At 37.2% G+C, this 18,096-nt stretch overlaps 1 protein-coding gene across 2 annotated transcripts in view; it reads right to left on the bottom strand.

Annotated features, from left to right (window-relative positions):
• LOC127971200 (platelet-derived growth factor receptor beta) overlaps positions 1 to 18,096 on the bottom strand; it is a 41,413-nt gene that overhangs the window by 19,333 nt on the left and 3,984 nt on the right. For both annotated transcript variants that reach the window (XM_052574039.1, XM_052574038.1), the window contains 4 exons: positions 4,894 to 4,967; positions 4,001 to 4,288; positions 2,620 to 2,877; positions 1,890 to 2,020 (listed from right to left, as the gene is read on the bottom strand). In XM_052574039.1, the coding sequence (XP_052429999.1) occupies positions 1,890 to 2,020; positions 2,620 to 2,877; positions 4,001 to 4,288; positions 4,894 to 4,936 (720 nt within the window). In that variant the 5' untranslated portion in view covers positions 4,937 to 4,967. The remainder of the gene's footprint in view (positions 1 to 1,889; positions 2,021 to 2,619; positions 2,878 to 4,000; positions 4,289 to 4,893; positions 4,968 to 18,096) is intronic.

The following is an 18,096-nucleotide window of genomic DNA, read 5'->3' as shown; positions in this document are numbered from 1 at the left end:
TGTAAAAATTAAATAACAAATTTAAATAATTTGAATATATAAATAAATTTGTATGTAAAAAAATTTTCTAGTATCAAAACAAATTCAGGATAATTAGAATATGTATTAATATTTAGCTAAAATATAATATAATATACAAAAACAGACTTACTGAATTACAGGCACATTTTTGTGCCATTTTTGTCCCAAAACCTGCTTAAATTCTTACTCTGGTTTACATTTACATTTAATTATACGACAGACACTTTAAAAATAATCTTCTTCCTCAGTATTTTTGACTTGTTTCCCAGTGCAAATACCTGAACATGTGAAGCAGACCGACACACAGAGCGTCTGAACCGAACTGATTCTTTTGAGCCCCTTTCACACTGCACGTCGGACACGCAATATTTCCGGAACATTGCCGGGTCGCCTTCTGTGTGAAAGCAACCACGTCCCGGGATCGATTACCGCATTGAACCCGGGTCGGGGACCTAGTAACATTGCGGGGTTCGACTCGGGACGAGCGCTGTGTGAACAAAAGCCAGATCTAATTCCGTGTCGAAGTGATGACGCGACTTACCACGCGACTCTTTTACCGGCTGTTTTGAAGGAAGATCAACATTCGCGACGAAAACATATCTGCAAACTGTAATGAAGCAGAGATCAGTTAGTTCCTCACTTTCCGCGCTGACGCCGAGATCGTTTGCTTGCTTCAGTGAAAGTATAAGGTGCCAAGCGTTGTCGACTCGTACATTACACGTCACGCGCTGATGTCACGTGTCGTTACGGGATCTTCAAGGGTTGTGTGTGAAAGCACCGGGTCATCACTGGCAGTGTGAAAGTGCAAAATCTAGCGACCAGGGAACAATTGCAGGAACACTTTACCCCTGTATTTGCCGGAATGGCAGTGTGAAAGGGGCTTTGGTGATTGATTCTGAACTGATTCTGTGTTAATGTTATGAGCGCGGGTAAACCGAAGGCTTGCAATCAAGGGCAACCATCGCAAATTAGGTCATTACGTCGAGCGCTAAAGAACCGGTGAACCGTTTTCTTCAACCGGTTTATTGAATCGAACTGTCAGAAAGAACAACTGATGATCCGAAAACCAATGCAACCGGTTCTTGACCCGTGAACGATTCAGTCTTTCGTTCGTTGTCTGGCTCGGCTCGGTGTTCATCTTCAGTTCTCTCTTCTAACTGACCCTCTGATGTCACATGGACTACTTTGATGATGTTTTTCTTACCTTTCTGGACATGGACACACAGTTTCATTAGAGGGACAGAAAGGTCTCGGACTAAATCTAAAATATCTTAAACTGTGAAGATAAACTTTCCTTTTTTGGGTGAACTAACCCTTTAAGATTTTGTTTATGCGAAATGCATCAAAATGAAGTAAGTTTATATTTAAAAAAAAAAAACGTCAGAGATATGCTAAAACAAAATGGAACAAAAAACAAACAAACAAACAAATAAACAAAAATCTCATTTCGCTTTTATTAATAAAAAAAAACACATCTTATCTAAAGTAATTGTGCTTCTTGATTTAAGAATGGGTAGATATTTATACTGGAAAACAAGACAAAGATATTGATTAAGGTCTCTAAAACAGCAAACCTGACTAGTGTAAACCAGTTCAGTCAGCGGTAAAAACCAGCAAACCACCTCAGGTGAATCTGAACCAGAAATGTGAAGATATTCATTCTTCTAATGTGCATAAACTGGAAATACAGTCGTTGCCCTGCTGTCTCACTTCTTCTCTCATCGTTTTGGATTTCTCTCTTAATAAAAACACGTGTTCCTCGTGAAGGTGTGGCTGGACATCTTGAGCTCATTTCAACATGCGGAGCTTCTCACGGGAGCGCTAAGTGCTCGAGAAAATAACGGAAACAAAGCATCGAGCCCACTCACGTCTTTGTGGGGAAAGTCCCAGGAGAAGTAGACGAGCTCCACGCCGTGAACGGTGCAGTTGACGTTCAGCGTCTCGCCCTTTTTCAGGACCGTTTTGGAGGCGTTGATGTAGGGGTCCAGAGCCTCGGGAGCTGAAGCCATGTGTGTGCAAGAGAGAACAAAAACGGCTATTGTTTGATTTTGATAGAAAACAAATCATCTGCTGTGTTTATGAGAGACTCGGTCCACTTAATGATGACACAGATGTGCAACACATGGACTCTCTCCATGATTTAACCGTCTTACAAATACAACTGGAAAGAAAACGTTGAGCGTTTGAACTCAAAACAGCAATTGATCGTCTGTAATGTTGATACATGATTGGTAAATACAATCATAAAGGTCTGTAATATTAAAACATTAGCGTTATCTGCTAAATGGTCTATATGTATAGGACAAATATGAAAATCCTTTCTCCTTCAGGAAATACTGTACAAGACAAAAATACATTTTTGGCAGTAAAGAAAATCATGAGATTAAACGGAGAGCAAATTTTTGTTGTCAGCTCAGATTTGCAAAGACAATAATCTCAATATTTTAATGCTCCATACTTTACTAAAATGATGATTAGTGACTTATTTTAGTCTGTTTTGAACATTTGAGACATAGTTGATACTTAAAGCACAACTGGAAGTCTACTGAGCAACAGCATTTGAGCAAAAAAGAGACCCCTAATATAATAAAAGTGTACCAAATATACTGAAGACGTAGAAGGGGATGGTCTCTTTCTCCTCTCCGTTTAGCTCTCCTTTGCATTTGTAGGTTCTGTCCTCCAGGACGGCGGTGAAGCCCACGCTGGGGTTGTATGAACCCTCCACCGTTCTCTCTGAGTCACTCTCATACAGCATGACGTTTATCAAGGGGTTTGTCACCAGACAAGGGATAGTGCCTTCTTCTCTCGTCTTAGTAACCATTAAATGATCGTTCTCCAGGAACCACACCTCAGGATCTGAGGAGGATCGAATCAGTGAATCAGTTTGTGTCTGTGTGTGTGTAGACAAATTAATGGATAAGTAAATAGATAAAAGTACAAATCAATGAATGTAGGCATCAAATGGATGGATGCATGAGTAAATGAACAAATAAATCACTTTGAGAATCAAATAAATAAATGCATAAGTGATTGAGAGAACAAATCAATTTGAGTAATAATGAATGAATACAGGATGTCATTAAATCAATGGGAGAATCACCAAAAGAATGAATGCATGGGTGAGTGAGTGAATGAACAAATCAATGATAGAATCAATAAATTAATATATGCATGAGTGAATGAACAAATGCATCACTGAGAGTATATATTAATTAATGCATAAGTGAGTAAACGTACAAATCAATATGAAAATAATTATAAACGAATGAATGCAGCACTTTATTAAATCAATGTGAGAATCACAAAATGTATGAATGCATGAGTGAGTGAACAATTAATCTATTTGAGGAACAATAAATTAATACACACACACACACACAGACAACAATGAATATGGAAGTGGGTAAATATCTGATCTCACAGCAATTCATACATTTTTCACAAGGTGGCTTATTCGTACGAATTAGTACGACCACACTCGTACAAATTCATACGATTGTTGCCAAATCGTACGTATTTTACGAGTTGCACAATTCGTATGAATTTGTACGAATGACCTACACCTAACCCCGCCCCTAAACCTAACCGTCAAATCGTATAAAATCGTACGAGTGAGGTCGTACAAATGCGTACAAGCCACCTCGTAAAATCCGTACGAATTGGCCGTGAGATAGCGTTGGGAAAATCACATTCAAAACTACCACAAAACAGCATTTCTAATGTTCAAATGAATGATAGCTGTTGTTTTTAAATTTATGCATTTAGCAGACGCTTTTATCCAAAGCGACTTACAGTGCTATCAATTTTTACATATAATGTTTTCCCGGGGAATCGATCCCAACCTTGCACTTGATAGCACAATGCTCTACCAATTGAGCTACAGGAACACATTTAGTTTTTACATTTGCACTTTTTTAAACTCAACCGATTAGTAGTAAAGCAAAACTAATTTATTTTGAATCTTTTCATGAGTTCTCACCGGGTACGAAGACTGCCACCTCTCTGGTCTCATTTGTCCCGTTCTCCGAACACACATAAACGCCCGTGTGTCTCCACGTCACCTGCTCCAGACGGAGAACGCTGGAGGAGGAGGAGCTTGTCTTCTCGACATGGAACTCTGGAACTCTCTCCTCCCGCTTGAAGCGCCAGGTGACATTATTCGAGCCAGAGCAAGTGATGCTGAAGGAGGAGTTGATGGAGAGGATGACCGGAGAGACGCTGGGACTGAGCTCCAGACCTGAGCTACCCAGACAGAGCAGGAGCAAACCTGCACACAGACCAGCATTCAGACTCAAACTATTCTGCTACAACAACTCAAGCTGTGCAGAAATCACTGAAGAATAACAAATGTCAGGTTTCCGCCAAGCAGAGAATTTCGGAATAAACATTTGAATGTCATTTTAAGAGATTTGGCTGTTAATTATAACCATAAGCTTTTTATGCATTGCTCAATTTTAAGATTCTGGGTTATTTTGGCTCTAGCTTTTCAAACATTTTTCTAGATGCATCTGAATATTTCAATTACAATAACCTAATTTATCAAAATATAAAGGTGGGTTTTAAACACTATAAGCAAAGCGCTGGTTAATTTTACGATTTTAAACTATTTTGTTTCTATAACATGTTGAAAGACAAGAGTTGAAAAACACATCCAAAATACACATTTAAGCTTTTATTTTCTTACACTTGATCTATTTGCATCTGGCACGGTTTGTTTTAAATAACCAAAAGTGTGAAATAGGCAGTAAAAGAGAGCCTTGTGAGTTCTATACATTAAATGAGTCATGTGCAGGATATACTGAGCTTTAGGTTTGAGTTTATTTGGCTAAGTCTTGACAGTAACATTATTTTGGGGTTTGTTTAGTCTGTTACCTGTTGTCATGGCAGTCAGCTGGGACCGGCTGAAACTCTTCATGCTGTCTTCCAGAGCAGGACACGTTTAGACACTGCAGACGGGAGAAAAACAACTCAGGACTGATTCACCTCAAAGCTAAAGGAAACAGCAATCTTACCAAACTCACCTCAACATTTATTTTTACAGAAGGGAAAATTCACTAAAATGTCACAGCTCTTTAAAAACTCATGCAGTCATGAGTGTAAGACTTTATTTTCACGACAGGATCTTTAACTTTGACTAGATGTGCCTCCCGTGTGTCCGGCGCTGTGGAATAACACACGGGTCGTTTCTCACACAGGCTTCAGAGAGGGACACACATGCCTGACTGCACACAAACAGTAGCATGTTTCACAAACGCTCTTATTGTTGCATTTTTCACTGTGGCACATTCACTGGCATCTACTGTGGTCACGGTGAGCATCCCAACAAAACAACAGCATAAAAAAATAAAATAAAATAAAATACAATAAAATAAAATAAAATAAAACACTTCGCCACAACAATAAACGAGATTTGGGGAATCAATTCTACGGGACAATGCAATGACCATTAATAGTGTTATTAGAGAAACAAAAAAAAACAAAAAAAGATTTCTTAAACATTAAATGGAATAAAATAAAAAAATAAAATAACATTAATAGTGTTATTAGACAAACTTAAAAAATAAATAAATACAAATAAATAATTTCTTAAACATTAAATGGAATAAAATAAAATAAAAATACTAAATAAAAAAAAATAACATTAATAGTGTTATTAGACAAACTTAAAAAATAACTACTTAAAATAAACATTAACTGGAATAAAAATTAATTAAATAAATAAATAAATAAATAGGGGAAAGTGGGGTGAGTTGTGCCTTTTGGGAGAATATGTTGGGGTAAATAGTGCCAGTGATTTCTGAAGCAAAACAGAACATTTTAATGTTATGAACTGTAATGCTATATGAAAGCAAGACAAAAAAGGTTTATTCATATATTGTCATCCTATTAAACTTTTGGAATAAGACATATTTTGTTGTCAATGCCACTTGTCAATGCTTCAGGGGAATATAAACTGGGATGTGGGTAGTTTCTTGAGCACATCACCTTCAGGGATAACCCCTTCACTATTTTCTTTAAATGTGTGTGTGTGTGTGTGTGTGTGAGAGAGAGAGAGAGAGAGAGAGAAATAGAGAGAGAGAATATGTATTTTTCTTGGCGAGCATGATTTCACCAAGTAAAACATGTTCCTGGATCAACATCCTTGTTGATCCAGGAACAACATTCCAATCAACCAATCAGAAGTGAGATATAACTTTTTTGTCGGCCTTCCGTTTATAAGTGCGTTGCATAATGGGTTTTTGTCTAAAATTAAGAATGCCACATAGTTTAAGTGCTAAAATGCAATAGTGCAATGTACAATTACAAATTAATAATGTGTTGAAAATAATCATAAGTGGAGGTGAGTAGTGCCACTGGCACAACTTAACCCAGGCCCTTTGGCACAAATCACCCCATACCCACAAATTTGAAAAACTAGCATGATCCAGCAGTTAAGAGCTAACATCATGCTAACTGTATAGACTCATTGTGTAGCCTGGTAAAGCACTAAAACATGTGTGAAATGTTTTCAAACTTTTCTAGAATTGTTCAGACGCTACAATCAAAAAACCTTGATAATAGAAATTTTACTTTTAAAGGAAAAAAAAACAGTTTTTTGAGCTAAAATGTGATTAACTCTCATGCCATGTGTCTCTCTTCTTTGGAGGATGAGTAAAATGGATGGCTTTTTAAAATTATGTGGTCACATGACCAATTTCTTCAATGGTTTTCCAGAAACAAGGGGTGGAACTACTCCCCCCCACCCCCACCCCCCCGGCACAAATCACCCCACTCTCCCCTAAATAAATAAAAACCATCAACTTTTATTTCAGTTATTTGTCAGAGAAAAAATTCTCATCTTTGATTAGTAAAAATTTTTAAGTACTAAAATAAGTTACTTGTAAATAGTGATTAAACAAATTAAACAGAACAAAATTACTAAAACTTCAAGTTTTAAAACTAAAAAAGGAAAAATATCAATGTTACATCTATATCAATGTTACTAAAACAACGCTGGCTACTGTCAATACACAGAGGTTTGATCACATTATCATCTGCAATATTTGTACTAGGACTGACTTACACAACTAATAAAGATGTCTGAAAAACTAGATAAAGTCTGTAATACTTATGACTTCAGCAATATTTACTTCCTAATGCATGTGTGCATCTTTCAGTGATTCTAAAACTGCATATAAATATTAAAGTTTACAGGATCTGTCTAATTAATAGAGCTTTGATGCCTTTCAAGGTGTTCTAGAATCCAGAGGTCACAAAAGACCCAAATCATCCAGGATGTGTGTGTGTGTGTCTGTGTGTGTGTGTGTGTGTGTGTGTGTCTGTGTGTGTGCGTGTGTGTGCGTGTGTGTGTGTGTGTGTGTGAGTAAGTAAACACTATAGGGTTAATCACTGGGGCTGTTGTGGGTGGAAATGGACAGACGGATGGATGGAGTGGGGGTGTGTGGGTGTTTGAGGTCTGGAAACAGTTAAAGCTGGATCACTGGGTGCAAAATCAGGGTGGGAAAACTTGAGAGGGCGGAAGAACATATCGCAGAGAAGAGGCGGAGGGCAAAAAAACGGAGGAGGAATCCTTCGAGGGAGTCGCAGGAAAAAGAGTGAAATGCGTAACACTGGAGAAATGTTCTTAACTCGTAAAAGATGTTCGCCAGGGTGATCTAATCATGACTATTTTTAGCAACACGATTAAACTTGAGAGTTGCTTCATGAAATAAAGCAGAAAACTTTCAATAAGAAATCCTCCTCCTGCTCCAATAAACTTGACCTTAATGCAAGACTATTTAGTCTATTCAGATGGGGTGTCTTCCCTTAAATACCCGAATGTTCAGAATTTTTTTGGATGTAGTATTTGCTCCACTGGTGAACTGTGAGATCTGATGCTGTTTAATGCAGATGCACCACACTGGAAACATTTTCTGACAAGGCAATAAAAAAGAAAGCAATAATGTGCTATGTGCTTGTGTGTTTTAAAACTCTTAGCACTATCTCACCAAAGCAATCAAAATCAAGCATCCCACACAAATCCTGCATCTGTCTCGTGCCTAATATACTGCCAGAGGAAAAGTGTACTTCATAAAGTGCCTATAGTCATAAATCCCTCAGGAGCGTCGTATAAGAGAACGAGGAGCCTCCAGAGCTGTTATAGTTGCTTTAGGAGGAGTTTGACCAGTGTGTATTCCCAGAAAAGACTTGGAAACTTTCTCATGATCTGCTTATACACAGGGGACACGCTCAGAGACCCCAGGAGTCGTGTTTACGCATATAAGAAAAGACTGTAAAAATAGGGCACAATGTACTGGGTTAATATGATCCTTTCCTGTATTGATTTTTCCCAGGTGTTGTATCTGTTTTCAAGTTATGTGTTGCATTTGGAGTTTTAGAGTTAAAGGGAATGTTCTGGCAATAGCTTTTCTGTTTTTCCATAATTTTATCTTATAATGTAAGGCCACACTGCAGGACACGCATGCAAACATTTCCTATTTTTGTACTCAGTCATATACTCAGCCCTGATGTGGGGCCAAACAATGCAACATTCAGTCTGCCATGAAACACTAAACTAGACATTAGTTACAGTGACAAGAAGCAAAAAACAATATGCCAGTGATGTACAGGTTTGGAAAACATGATTGTGAGTAAGTGATCTGACTATTGAAATGCACAAAAATGCATAACAATTATGTGAAGAAATAATCTTTAAATAATAATAAATAATAATATATAATAAAAGAAAATGTAAAAGAAAAACTTAATAAAATGTATATAAATTATGTACATTTTCAGTAAATAAATGAAAATAATCAACACACTTATCCGCAATGAGGCATGTGATTTGATTGATTACTTATGTCTGGACCACACACACTGCAGAATGATTATGAGTAAATTATTAACCATTTAAATAACCATTATTAAAATAAATAAATAAATGTGCATTTCTTTTACATTTAAAAATACACATTTCAATTCATAATAGCATTAATAATAATAAAAAACACATGATTTGAGGAGACCTTCATGTAAATAATTTAATTCCCATCTTGTAAATAAATGAACAAACCATATACAGTATGTAGATGCATAAAAGTCAACGCAAATAAAAACAAGCAAACATCAGGCCTGTGAGCTGCAGCTAGTTTCCTGGTTTTACAATGTGCTGAATCCTCTGAAAGCTGCTGTGAAACCAAGAGCACCAGGAGAAAAAAACATAACGTCTGAAAAAAAGGCGAGATGAATACGGTGGAATATTTCGCTGCCAAGCAGCCCAGCAATGAAAGGAGCTCTGAATCAAACCCTTTCAGAGGGACAGAAAGAGAAAGACTGGCTAAAAAACAGAAAAAGAAGAATATGAAAGACTAAAGAACGGTAACTCTAAAGGAAAGAGAGGCCAGAATGAGGCTGACGTCGTCCATGTCAGAATGGCCTCTTTTTCATGCTAACGTCTCTCTGGGCTCTAGAAAAGCTTGACCGCGGCCAACCTGCGTCAGAGAGAGCGCAGACTCATGCAAAAGAACCAATGCAAAACAATTATGCAGCAGAATACAAGGAAAAACTAATGCTGGCATTGTCTTCAACCCACGTCTGGCTCTGGCACCGACTTCAACACCAGCAGGAATAGTAGCTAGAGCAGCATTAAAACGCTAGAAATCATTTATGACTGCAGCTGGGATCACATCAAACCCGAGGGCATTGCTATGCATTTGTTAAGGTGTTTTAAACATTTTAGAGCGTTGTTATCCAATTCTACGGTATACTGTGTGGTTGCCAGGGCGTTTCTATACAGTTGCTAAGATTTTCTAAGCATTTTAAAGTGTTGCGGCTTTGATGATGTTCTGGGTGGATGCCAGGGCATTGCTGTTTAGATGCTAAGGCGGTTTAAGCATTTTAACCATTGTTATGCTGTTTATAAGGCATTGTGGGTGGTGGCCAGGGCATTGCTATACAGTTGCCACGCCGGTTTAAAGGGGTCATATGGTGCTTTTTTAAAGGTCATTATTTGGTGTAACAGAATATGTTTACATGCTTTAATGTTCAAAAAACACATTATTTTTCAAATACTGTATATTATTGTAGATCCTCTATGCTCTGCCTCTCTCAAACGCATTGTTTTCTACAAAGTCCCTCCTTGATTTAGCACTTTCACACTGCCATTGATTACCCGGGATATATGTGCGCTTTCACACACAACCTGTAAAGGTCCCGTAAAGACACGTGACATCGGGATGTGATGTGTAAAGTACGAGTCGAAAACGCTAGGCGCGATAACTTTCACTGAAGCAAGCAAACGATCTCAGCTTCAGCGCGGAAAGTGAGGAACTAACTGATCTCTGCTTCATTACAGTTTGCACATATTTGTTTCGTCGCGAACGTTGATCTGCCTTCAAAACATTCGCTGAGAGAGTCGCTTGATAACGCGCGTCATCCTTACGATACTTTACGGCATTAGATCTGGCTTTTGTTCACAGAGCACTCGTTCCAGGACTGAACCTAGGTCCCCGAACCGGGATCAGCCCCGGAATTAATCCTGGGACGTGTTTGCGTTCACACAGAAGGTGACCCGGCAATGTTCAACAATTTGTGTTTAATGGTGGCATTATGCAGATTCAAAAGTTTTTGACAAATGATAGCGTATTGCTATGCTGTTCTGAGTGGCTGTCTCAAGTACTGTGACATGCTGGTTTGCTTCATGTAAACAGATGTGGCGTCTACTGAGTGTCTTTAAAGTGTGTGTGTGGATGTTGGGGATGGGAACGGCGTGCTCGTCTGACCCTTCCCAGCATCCCAGACTCCTGCTAACACTCTCAAACGTGCCATTTAGTGACACAACAGCTAAATCCCAAAATTCCCACCAGACGTCACACAGCTTCCGCGAGGACCGTCGCTTCTGCACCCATTTCAACTACCCCCGAGCTGCTCGTCTCCACTGGGATTATCATTATACGGGAGTTTGTTTTCCTTAAACATCTGCCAGCGCGGCACTGATAAAGCGGGAGCCAGTTTTGAGGGGGGAAAAGTCACTTTAGCACCAAAACTGCTGTCTGTTTCTCTGTAAGTGCTCCTGGGAAACATACACAGCTTTGAAAGAAAAGGGGAAAAAGAAAAACAAAGGCGCTGAGAGAAGAAACAATTTCTGATGTTGTTCTTCAGCTGCAGGGCCTCCTGCTTCCTGTGTGTGTTTGGGAACATGTGTAGAGATTCAGCGTGGGTGTGTAAGAGACACGCAGACCTCCAAAACCAGGAATAACACACACACATGAAGAAAATGGTCCCAAATTCCCCCTCGATTGACAGCTGGAGCCATTTAACTGTTGCAAAACACACTGTGTGTCCGCTGCTGTCCAATCCATGTGGTGATGAGACATCACATTTCCAGTACAACGAAACCGCAATATGAGAATATTGACCAATGGGCATTGCTTGGCCCTTCCTATTGTGTTCAGTGTTGACAGCATGATGCTACGCAGTTGCTAGGGTGCTCTAACTGGTTGATTGATGTTGCTAGGACACAAAGGTGTTGCTATGATGTCCCAGGTTGTTGCTAGGGTGTTTTAAGTGGTTGTTTGACATTGCTAGGTGGTTGCTAGAACATTGTTTGGCAGTTTCGGTGGATGGCATGATGCTGACCAGTTGCTCATGTTTCAGGTTGTTGCTAGGGTGTTCTAAGTGTTTTCTGATTTTGCTAAGCGGCTTGCTAGTGCATAGTTTGGCCATTCCTATGATATTTGGGGTTGAAACACTCTCGTGTCATTTCAAAACTGTATTTTTCTGTTGAATTTAAAAGAAGAGATTTTGAAGACAGTTGGGGTTTAAGCAACACTGGACGGACCTTCAATCGCATTTTTCCACAGAAGAAAGTAAGTCATACAAAGTTGGAGTAAATGATGGCAGAATGATAATTTTGGGTAGAATGATACCCTGAAGTCTTCAAAGCAGTTTTCCTCTTTACAAACACCTTTCAGATGCAGTCAGCAGCTTCGATGAGCAAATGGAGCTCTAATGGTCTTCAAGAGCACTTCCTGCTCTGGGACGGCCGTAAATCCCTCAGCGAGAGGACCGACCCAAACCATTCATCACAGCTAATCTAACAGCACAAAAGGTTCACAGGCTCTTATCGCTAGTTATGAAAAAGCAGCACGGTCTGGGGCCAAACACGGAGATGGTTATCGGTCTGGATGAACACGTGCACACACACTATAACTCTCATCCATTCTTCCTGTTCTCGATTAGCGTTTATTAAAGGTGGGCGCTGCTTTAGGATCTGGCCTCCCAGAGCTCAACTTCTGGCACAGGCTGTGGGAAAACTGATCCAGTGTGTCGCTGCTAAAATAAACGTTTCTCTTTTTCTATCCCAGATTTCCCCTGGGATGATGAGACAGTCAATCCCCAAACCCCCGTCAACTCCCTCAAGGAACAACATCTCACTTTTTGCAGTTTGCAAACTTAAAATAACATAACAATGGAAAAGAGAGGCTAAAAACACCCATTTATAAGATCTGTCATATAAAGCAAAGACGCACCAAAAATATTAGACTGGAAAAATCTGTCTAGAAAATAAATAACTCACTTTTTTCCATAAATAAACACACTATTGTATATTATAAATGTATAATATTTTACTTAACCTGTTATTGATGACATTTATATATATATATATATATATATATATATATATATATATATTTTTTTTTTTTTTTCATAAAAGCCATCATTTGAATGGATATATTTTAACAACAAATTGGAGTAAAAACATAATAATATAATTAAAAAGATATACAATTGAAGAGTTAAAGAATTTTAATTTAATTTTAATTAGTAACATTTAACATTACAGTTTTATTAATGTTTTGAATAAACAGTATTTTCTGTTTTCATTTTAATTAAAGTTCTAGTAATTTTGTTGTTTAAATAATTTTTATTATTTAAATTTTATGTATTTCCATTTAATACAGTTTTATGTAATTTTAATATACTCGTTTTAATTTATTTAGTACTTCAAGTTAAACTAAATGGAAATTGTAATTGATTAAATTTTTAATAAATTGTGAAATATATAATTTCAAGTAACAAAAGTTTTTTAGCTATCATAATCATGCTGCAAATATATTAAATTCTACATTGTTAATTCAATGTTCGATATTACAGAATAATATACCAATCATTAAATCATATGTAAAAAAAAAAAAAAAAGCTAATAACAATAAAAACTAAGAATTATTAGAATTATGAATAAACAATACTCAATAAAAATATTCTGCCATTTTATAACAGAAATCAACCACTCAGGGCTGCATTACAGTTTTTAACTAGAAAACATGCTGATGAGATGAACAGAGAACCATTTTCTTTCTCTTCTCCTACAGACTGTTTCATCCAAACCTCACATCTATCTTGCAGACCTTTCACTTTGTTCCTCCAACACCGTCGGTCTCTTTCAAGGTTATCCCTGGTTAGTCTGGTTTCCCACCTAAAACCACAACAGACCTGCAGGATATTTTCTCACATGAATATTTTCTCTGACATGAATAATTTAAAGATGAAAACAACCAACTAACCAACTGCAGGATCTCCTTCTTTCCAAGTCGAAAGTAAGTCTAGATTGCTAAATAATGGAGCTCCAATGGTTTAATTTCATGTTAAGCATATACTGTAATAAAGAGCTGTCACTATCATACAACACATTGGTTTCTCTCAATATGTACAGTAACTGCTGAACTTCCTTCTCACACATCAAGCTGTGAAATACAAAAAGGTGTTGTTGGCAACCAACCGCTGTTTTTGAGCTGTTTATGAGTCTAATGCTAACAGAAACATGTTTTTGTTGTCAACCATCAAGATACAGACACTTCACCTAAAAATGAATCACTGCTCAGTGTTGACAAATAATACAAATAATGGTATTACTATGCTACTTTTTCATAGGTGGGATGATCTTGATACTGGAATGAAATGAAAGGGAATAAATGAATAGAGAAATTAAGCAAATACTATATGAAATAATTATGTCTAATGCTGCTTTCATGACAGAATAACTGGTATTATGGGTTTTAAATTAAATTAATTTTAATAAAGTCTCATCCTCTCTTCTTTGACTGTTATGTCATTAAAGCAATTAGTCGCCACACACTTATAAAACAGAGTTGATATGGTTATCTAAAATGAAGAAAAAGATTATTACTTGAAATAAAAATGCAAGTTAACTGAAATAAAATGAAATATATATATATAAAAGAAAACGTTCAGTGTTCTGCTAATTGCCAATAAATAAACAAAATAACTAGAATTATTAAATATAAAAAAGAAATTCAATGTATTAAATAAAAACTATCTAGGCATATTTCCTTAAATAATAAAAAATATTAATAATGTCAAAAACACAACACAATTACTCAAATATTTAACTAAATATATTTGAAAACAGAAAATCTAACAAATAAAATATATTTCATAACATTAGCAAAAACTATAATAGTACATTAATTATACCAAAATCATAAAAACAATGTAAATTTAAATTAGTTAAATGTTAATGGAAACAAAATAAAATAGAAAGAAAAAAAAACATCTTTAAGCCAGTTTACAAAGAAACATTACTTATTTCAATTTATATATATATATATATATATATATATATATATATATATATATATATATATATATATATATATATATAATAAAAAAAAAATATTAGATTTTAATTATTTATACAGTGTATATATTTATACAGTATATATTTATATATATATATATATATATATATATATATATATATATATCACATTATATGATTATTACTATAACACTGTTATGTTGTTCTTTAGAAGGAACAGTCTGAAGAGTCCTCTCATGATTACAGTAATTCTGACACGGTGCTGTGAGTGGATTCAGCGTCAGGTTTGTTTTTATGTTGTATAGATGCATTGGCTGACAGCAGCATCTGTGAGGAGTGTCTAAATCAGCGCTGAGACTCACATTAACCCTTCTCTCCTCTCAACTCATCAGGGATGAATTGCAATGGAAAAAAAGCATTTGGAAAGATCCCACATTAAACAAGCGACTCCACAAGTTAAAGTTCGCCCCCATTTTCTCCCAGTTTCTCGTAATTCTCCAAAGCGCTGCACAATTTTGACTTTATAGTGGTGTTTATAACTTTGAGGCAGATCATGGGCCAGAGGATGTCAGAAAGTTGCAGAGGAAGCGGCCTGAAGCTATTGGCCACATCTGGAGTTTCAGACCCCGTCCCAAACACAGCCGTGGAAAACATTAAGAGCTTAGACACCACGTCTCACAGCATCAGAAGATCAGCAGGAGCGTATCTGCTGTGCTCTTTTAACATCATATGTGACCAAGGACCACAAAACTGAACATAAAGGCTGAATAAAAAAACTTTCCATTGATGTATGGTTTATTAGGATCGGACAATATTTGACCGAGATACAACTATTTGAAAATCTGGAATCTGAGGGTGCAAAAAAAATCGAAATACTGAGAAAATCGAGAAAAACGCAAACAAGTTTCCATTTTTAACAAGTTGATGAAGTGTAAACATACCCTTCTCGTCTAGCCAGATATGACTCCTGCACAATCAAATCAGGTTTGAAAAATGCTTCTATTACTTATAAAAACGAATTCTTCAAAAGACCAACTTTAACTCTGAGCGACAGTGTGTGATCCTTGCCTAGTAAACAGCACTAGCAAACAATGACTAAAAAAAAACAAATCCAGAGCGACTCTAAAAGACAATGTCATCAACTAACCCTAGACACAAACTCATCAAACCAAAGCCCATCCTCTCTAAACAACCCGTCTGACACCCCCACATCAGAGACAGAGAGACAGCTTTACATGATTACAGCCTCAACCAGCCACTGACACAGCCACGGAGAGAGAGGGAACGGAAATGAAGGATGAGGAAGTGGCAGTGAAATTCCTGCGGTGCTGGAGAGATGAAGAACATAAAACACCAGAAACTGTGAGCATGAAGTCTCACTATACAAACTTCACATGCATTATCAGCTCTTTCCCATCACACATTTTTATACCAATTTTGGGATTTCTAAATAAAAACTTAATATAAACATATCTAGTTTTGCCATTGCTGTGGTTTACACACATCTATAGCGCTCCTTGTGGCAACACTGAGAATGCAATTGAATCGCACATCAATTAAAGCTGCAGTAGGTAACTTTTGTAAATATATATTTTTTTACATATTTGTTAAACCTGTCATTATGTCCTGACAGTAGAATATGAGACAGATAATCTGTGAAAAAATCCAGCTCCTCTGGCTCCTCCTAGTGGTCCTATTGCCATTTGCAGGAAGTCATGCGCTCCCGGTAAGAAAACAACCAATCAGAGCTGCGGTCCGTAACTTTGTTTGTGGTCAAAATGTAGAAAAATGTATATAATAAGCGAGTACACCATGAATCCATTTTCCAAACCTTGTTTTCAGCCTGCCTGAATCACTAGGGTGCAGCTATAATAAGTGTTTATATTCGGACTATTTTAGATTGCTTCGGGGGTACCGCGGCGGAGTAACCCAGTACCTTTGTGATTCTTCATAGACATAAACAGAGAGAAGTAGTTCCGGCTACGATGTTCTTCCACAAGACGCAAGCAGTTCTGTTTATTAACCGCTAGAGCGTCAAAAGTTCCCTACTGCAGCTTTAATAGCGATGCATGATGCGCATTACATTTGCGTTCACATATCTGAGTATAGAGCACTTCAGGCCCTGCATCCATGAGAAACGAACACAGATCCCAAACAGGAATGACAGATTCATCTCTGCAATCAAGAAGAGATGGAAACAGAAACACTTTGCACTGCTGTGAAATGATTGAAACACAACACAAACACTCATACATGCATGCCAGTGCAAACACACACAGCGTTCTGGCTTTCCTAAAGAGAACTGGTTATCTAAAGAAGGTCTGATAATATTTTTGTAGGTCTCCCAGGCCGGTTTTCTCAGTCGAACCCAACACTGTCTCCTTGTGTCTCCGTTTGACTTGGCCTGAATGCAGCTCATAGAGATTGATGAAGACAGCATCATCTGTCTTTCTTTCTGCATTCTGGTAATAGTCATTGGTCATCGTTCTGCTGTAATCTTAACGGTCATTAACCGCAGGATGCAGACGATTAAACACACTCTTGAGTGAACGAGTGAAGGAGCTTCAGCCTGATGAAAGAAGAAAAACTTCTGCTCAAGTGCTGAAGGAGACTCAAATCAGACTAAGACTGATGCTTTGCTAATAACACGATTCTTTTAGTAAAATGACAAATGCTATAAGATAATCTGCTCTTTGACATTAATTAATAAAAAAGAAGATTAATTATTAACAGTTATTAACAGTTATTCTATGCTGTCACTTTCAAATAAACACCAAACAAGTTCAATTATTTTTTTTTTTAAACATGACACAAGACAGCTTTCAGAAACCAAATGCTGAAAAGTGTTTGTGACGATGTGGTTCTGCCTGACCCTGTTCATGAGCTACACTCATCCGCTGCTAATGGGGAGCACATTTTTCATGGGACTGGTATGCGGCCCAGATGAGGGGGTCAGGAAACAGCTGGTGACGCAGCAGTGGCGCGAGAACCACTCGATTTCAGTCCTGACAGTCCCATCGCAGATATCGCTCACGTCTTACTCACACGCGTGACTAACAACAGCACAGAAACTCCTCATGACACAACAATGAGCTGCAGAAACGCATGAGTAACGGGACTTTCTGTTCCGGTGCATTCACATTTGAGAGAAACGCAGATCAGCTGCTGTACATCTGTGTGACTACAGCCCGACTGAACCAAATATATACAAAGTCCTGCTTCAGATAAGAGTCTGTGCCAGTGAACTACAGCCACCTCTGACTTCTACTAATGTTTGGGTTGCACTGCAAAATACATTCATGCACAATAGATTTTTATAAAGACTTACTTACTGCCCATATCTTATTTCTTGTTACTTACTTCTTACATATCAATATATATATATATATGTATATATATATATATATATATATATATATATATATATATATATATATATATATATATATATATATATATATATGTATAATATA

Source organism: Carassius gibelio, chromosome B14 (genome assembly GCF_023724105.1).
Source record: "Carassius gibelio isolate Cgi1373 ecotype wild population from Czech Republic chromosome B14, carGib1.2-hapl.c, whole genome shotgun sequence".
In the NCBI taxonomy this organism is placed as follows: Eukaryota; Metazoa; Chordata; class Actinopteri; order Cypriniformes; family Cyprinidae; genus Carassius; species Carassius gibelio.
Note: the sequence above shows the minus strand (reverse complement) of the source record. Positions and strands in the feature narration are given on the sequence as shown.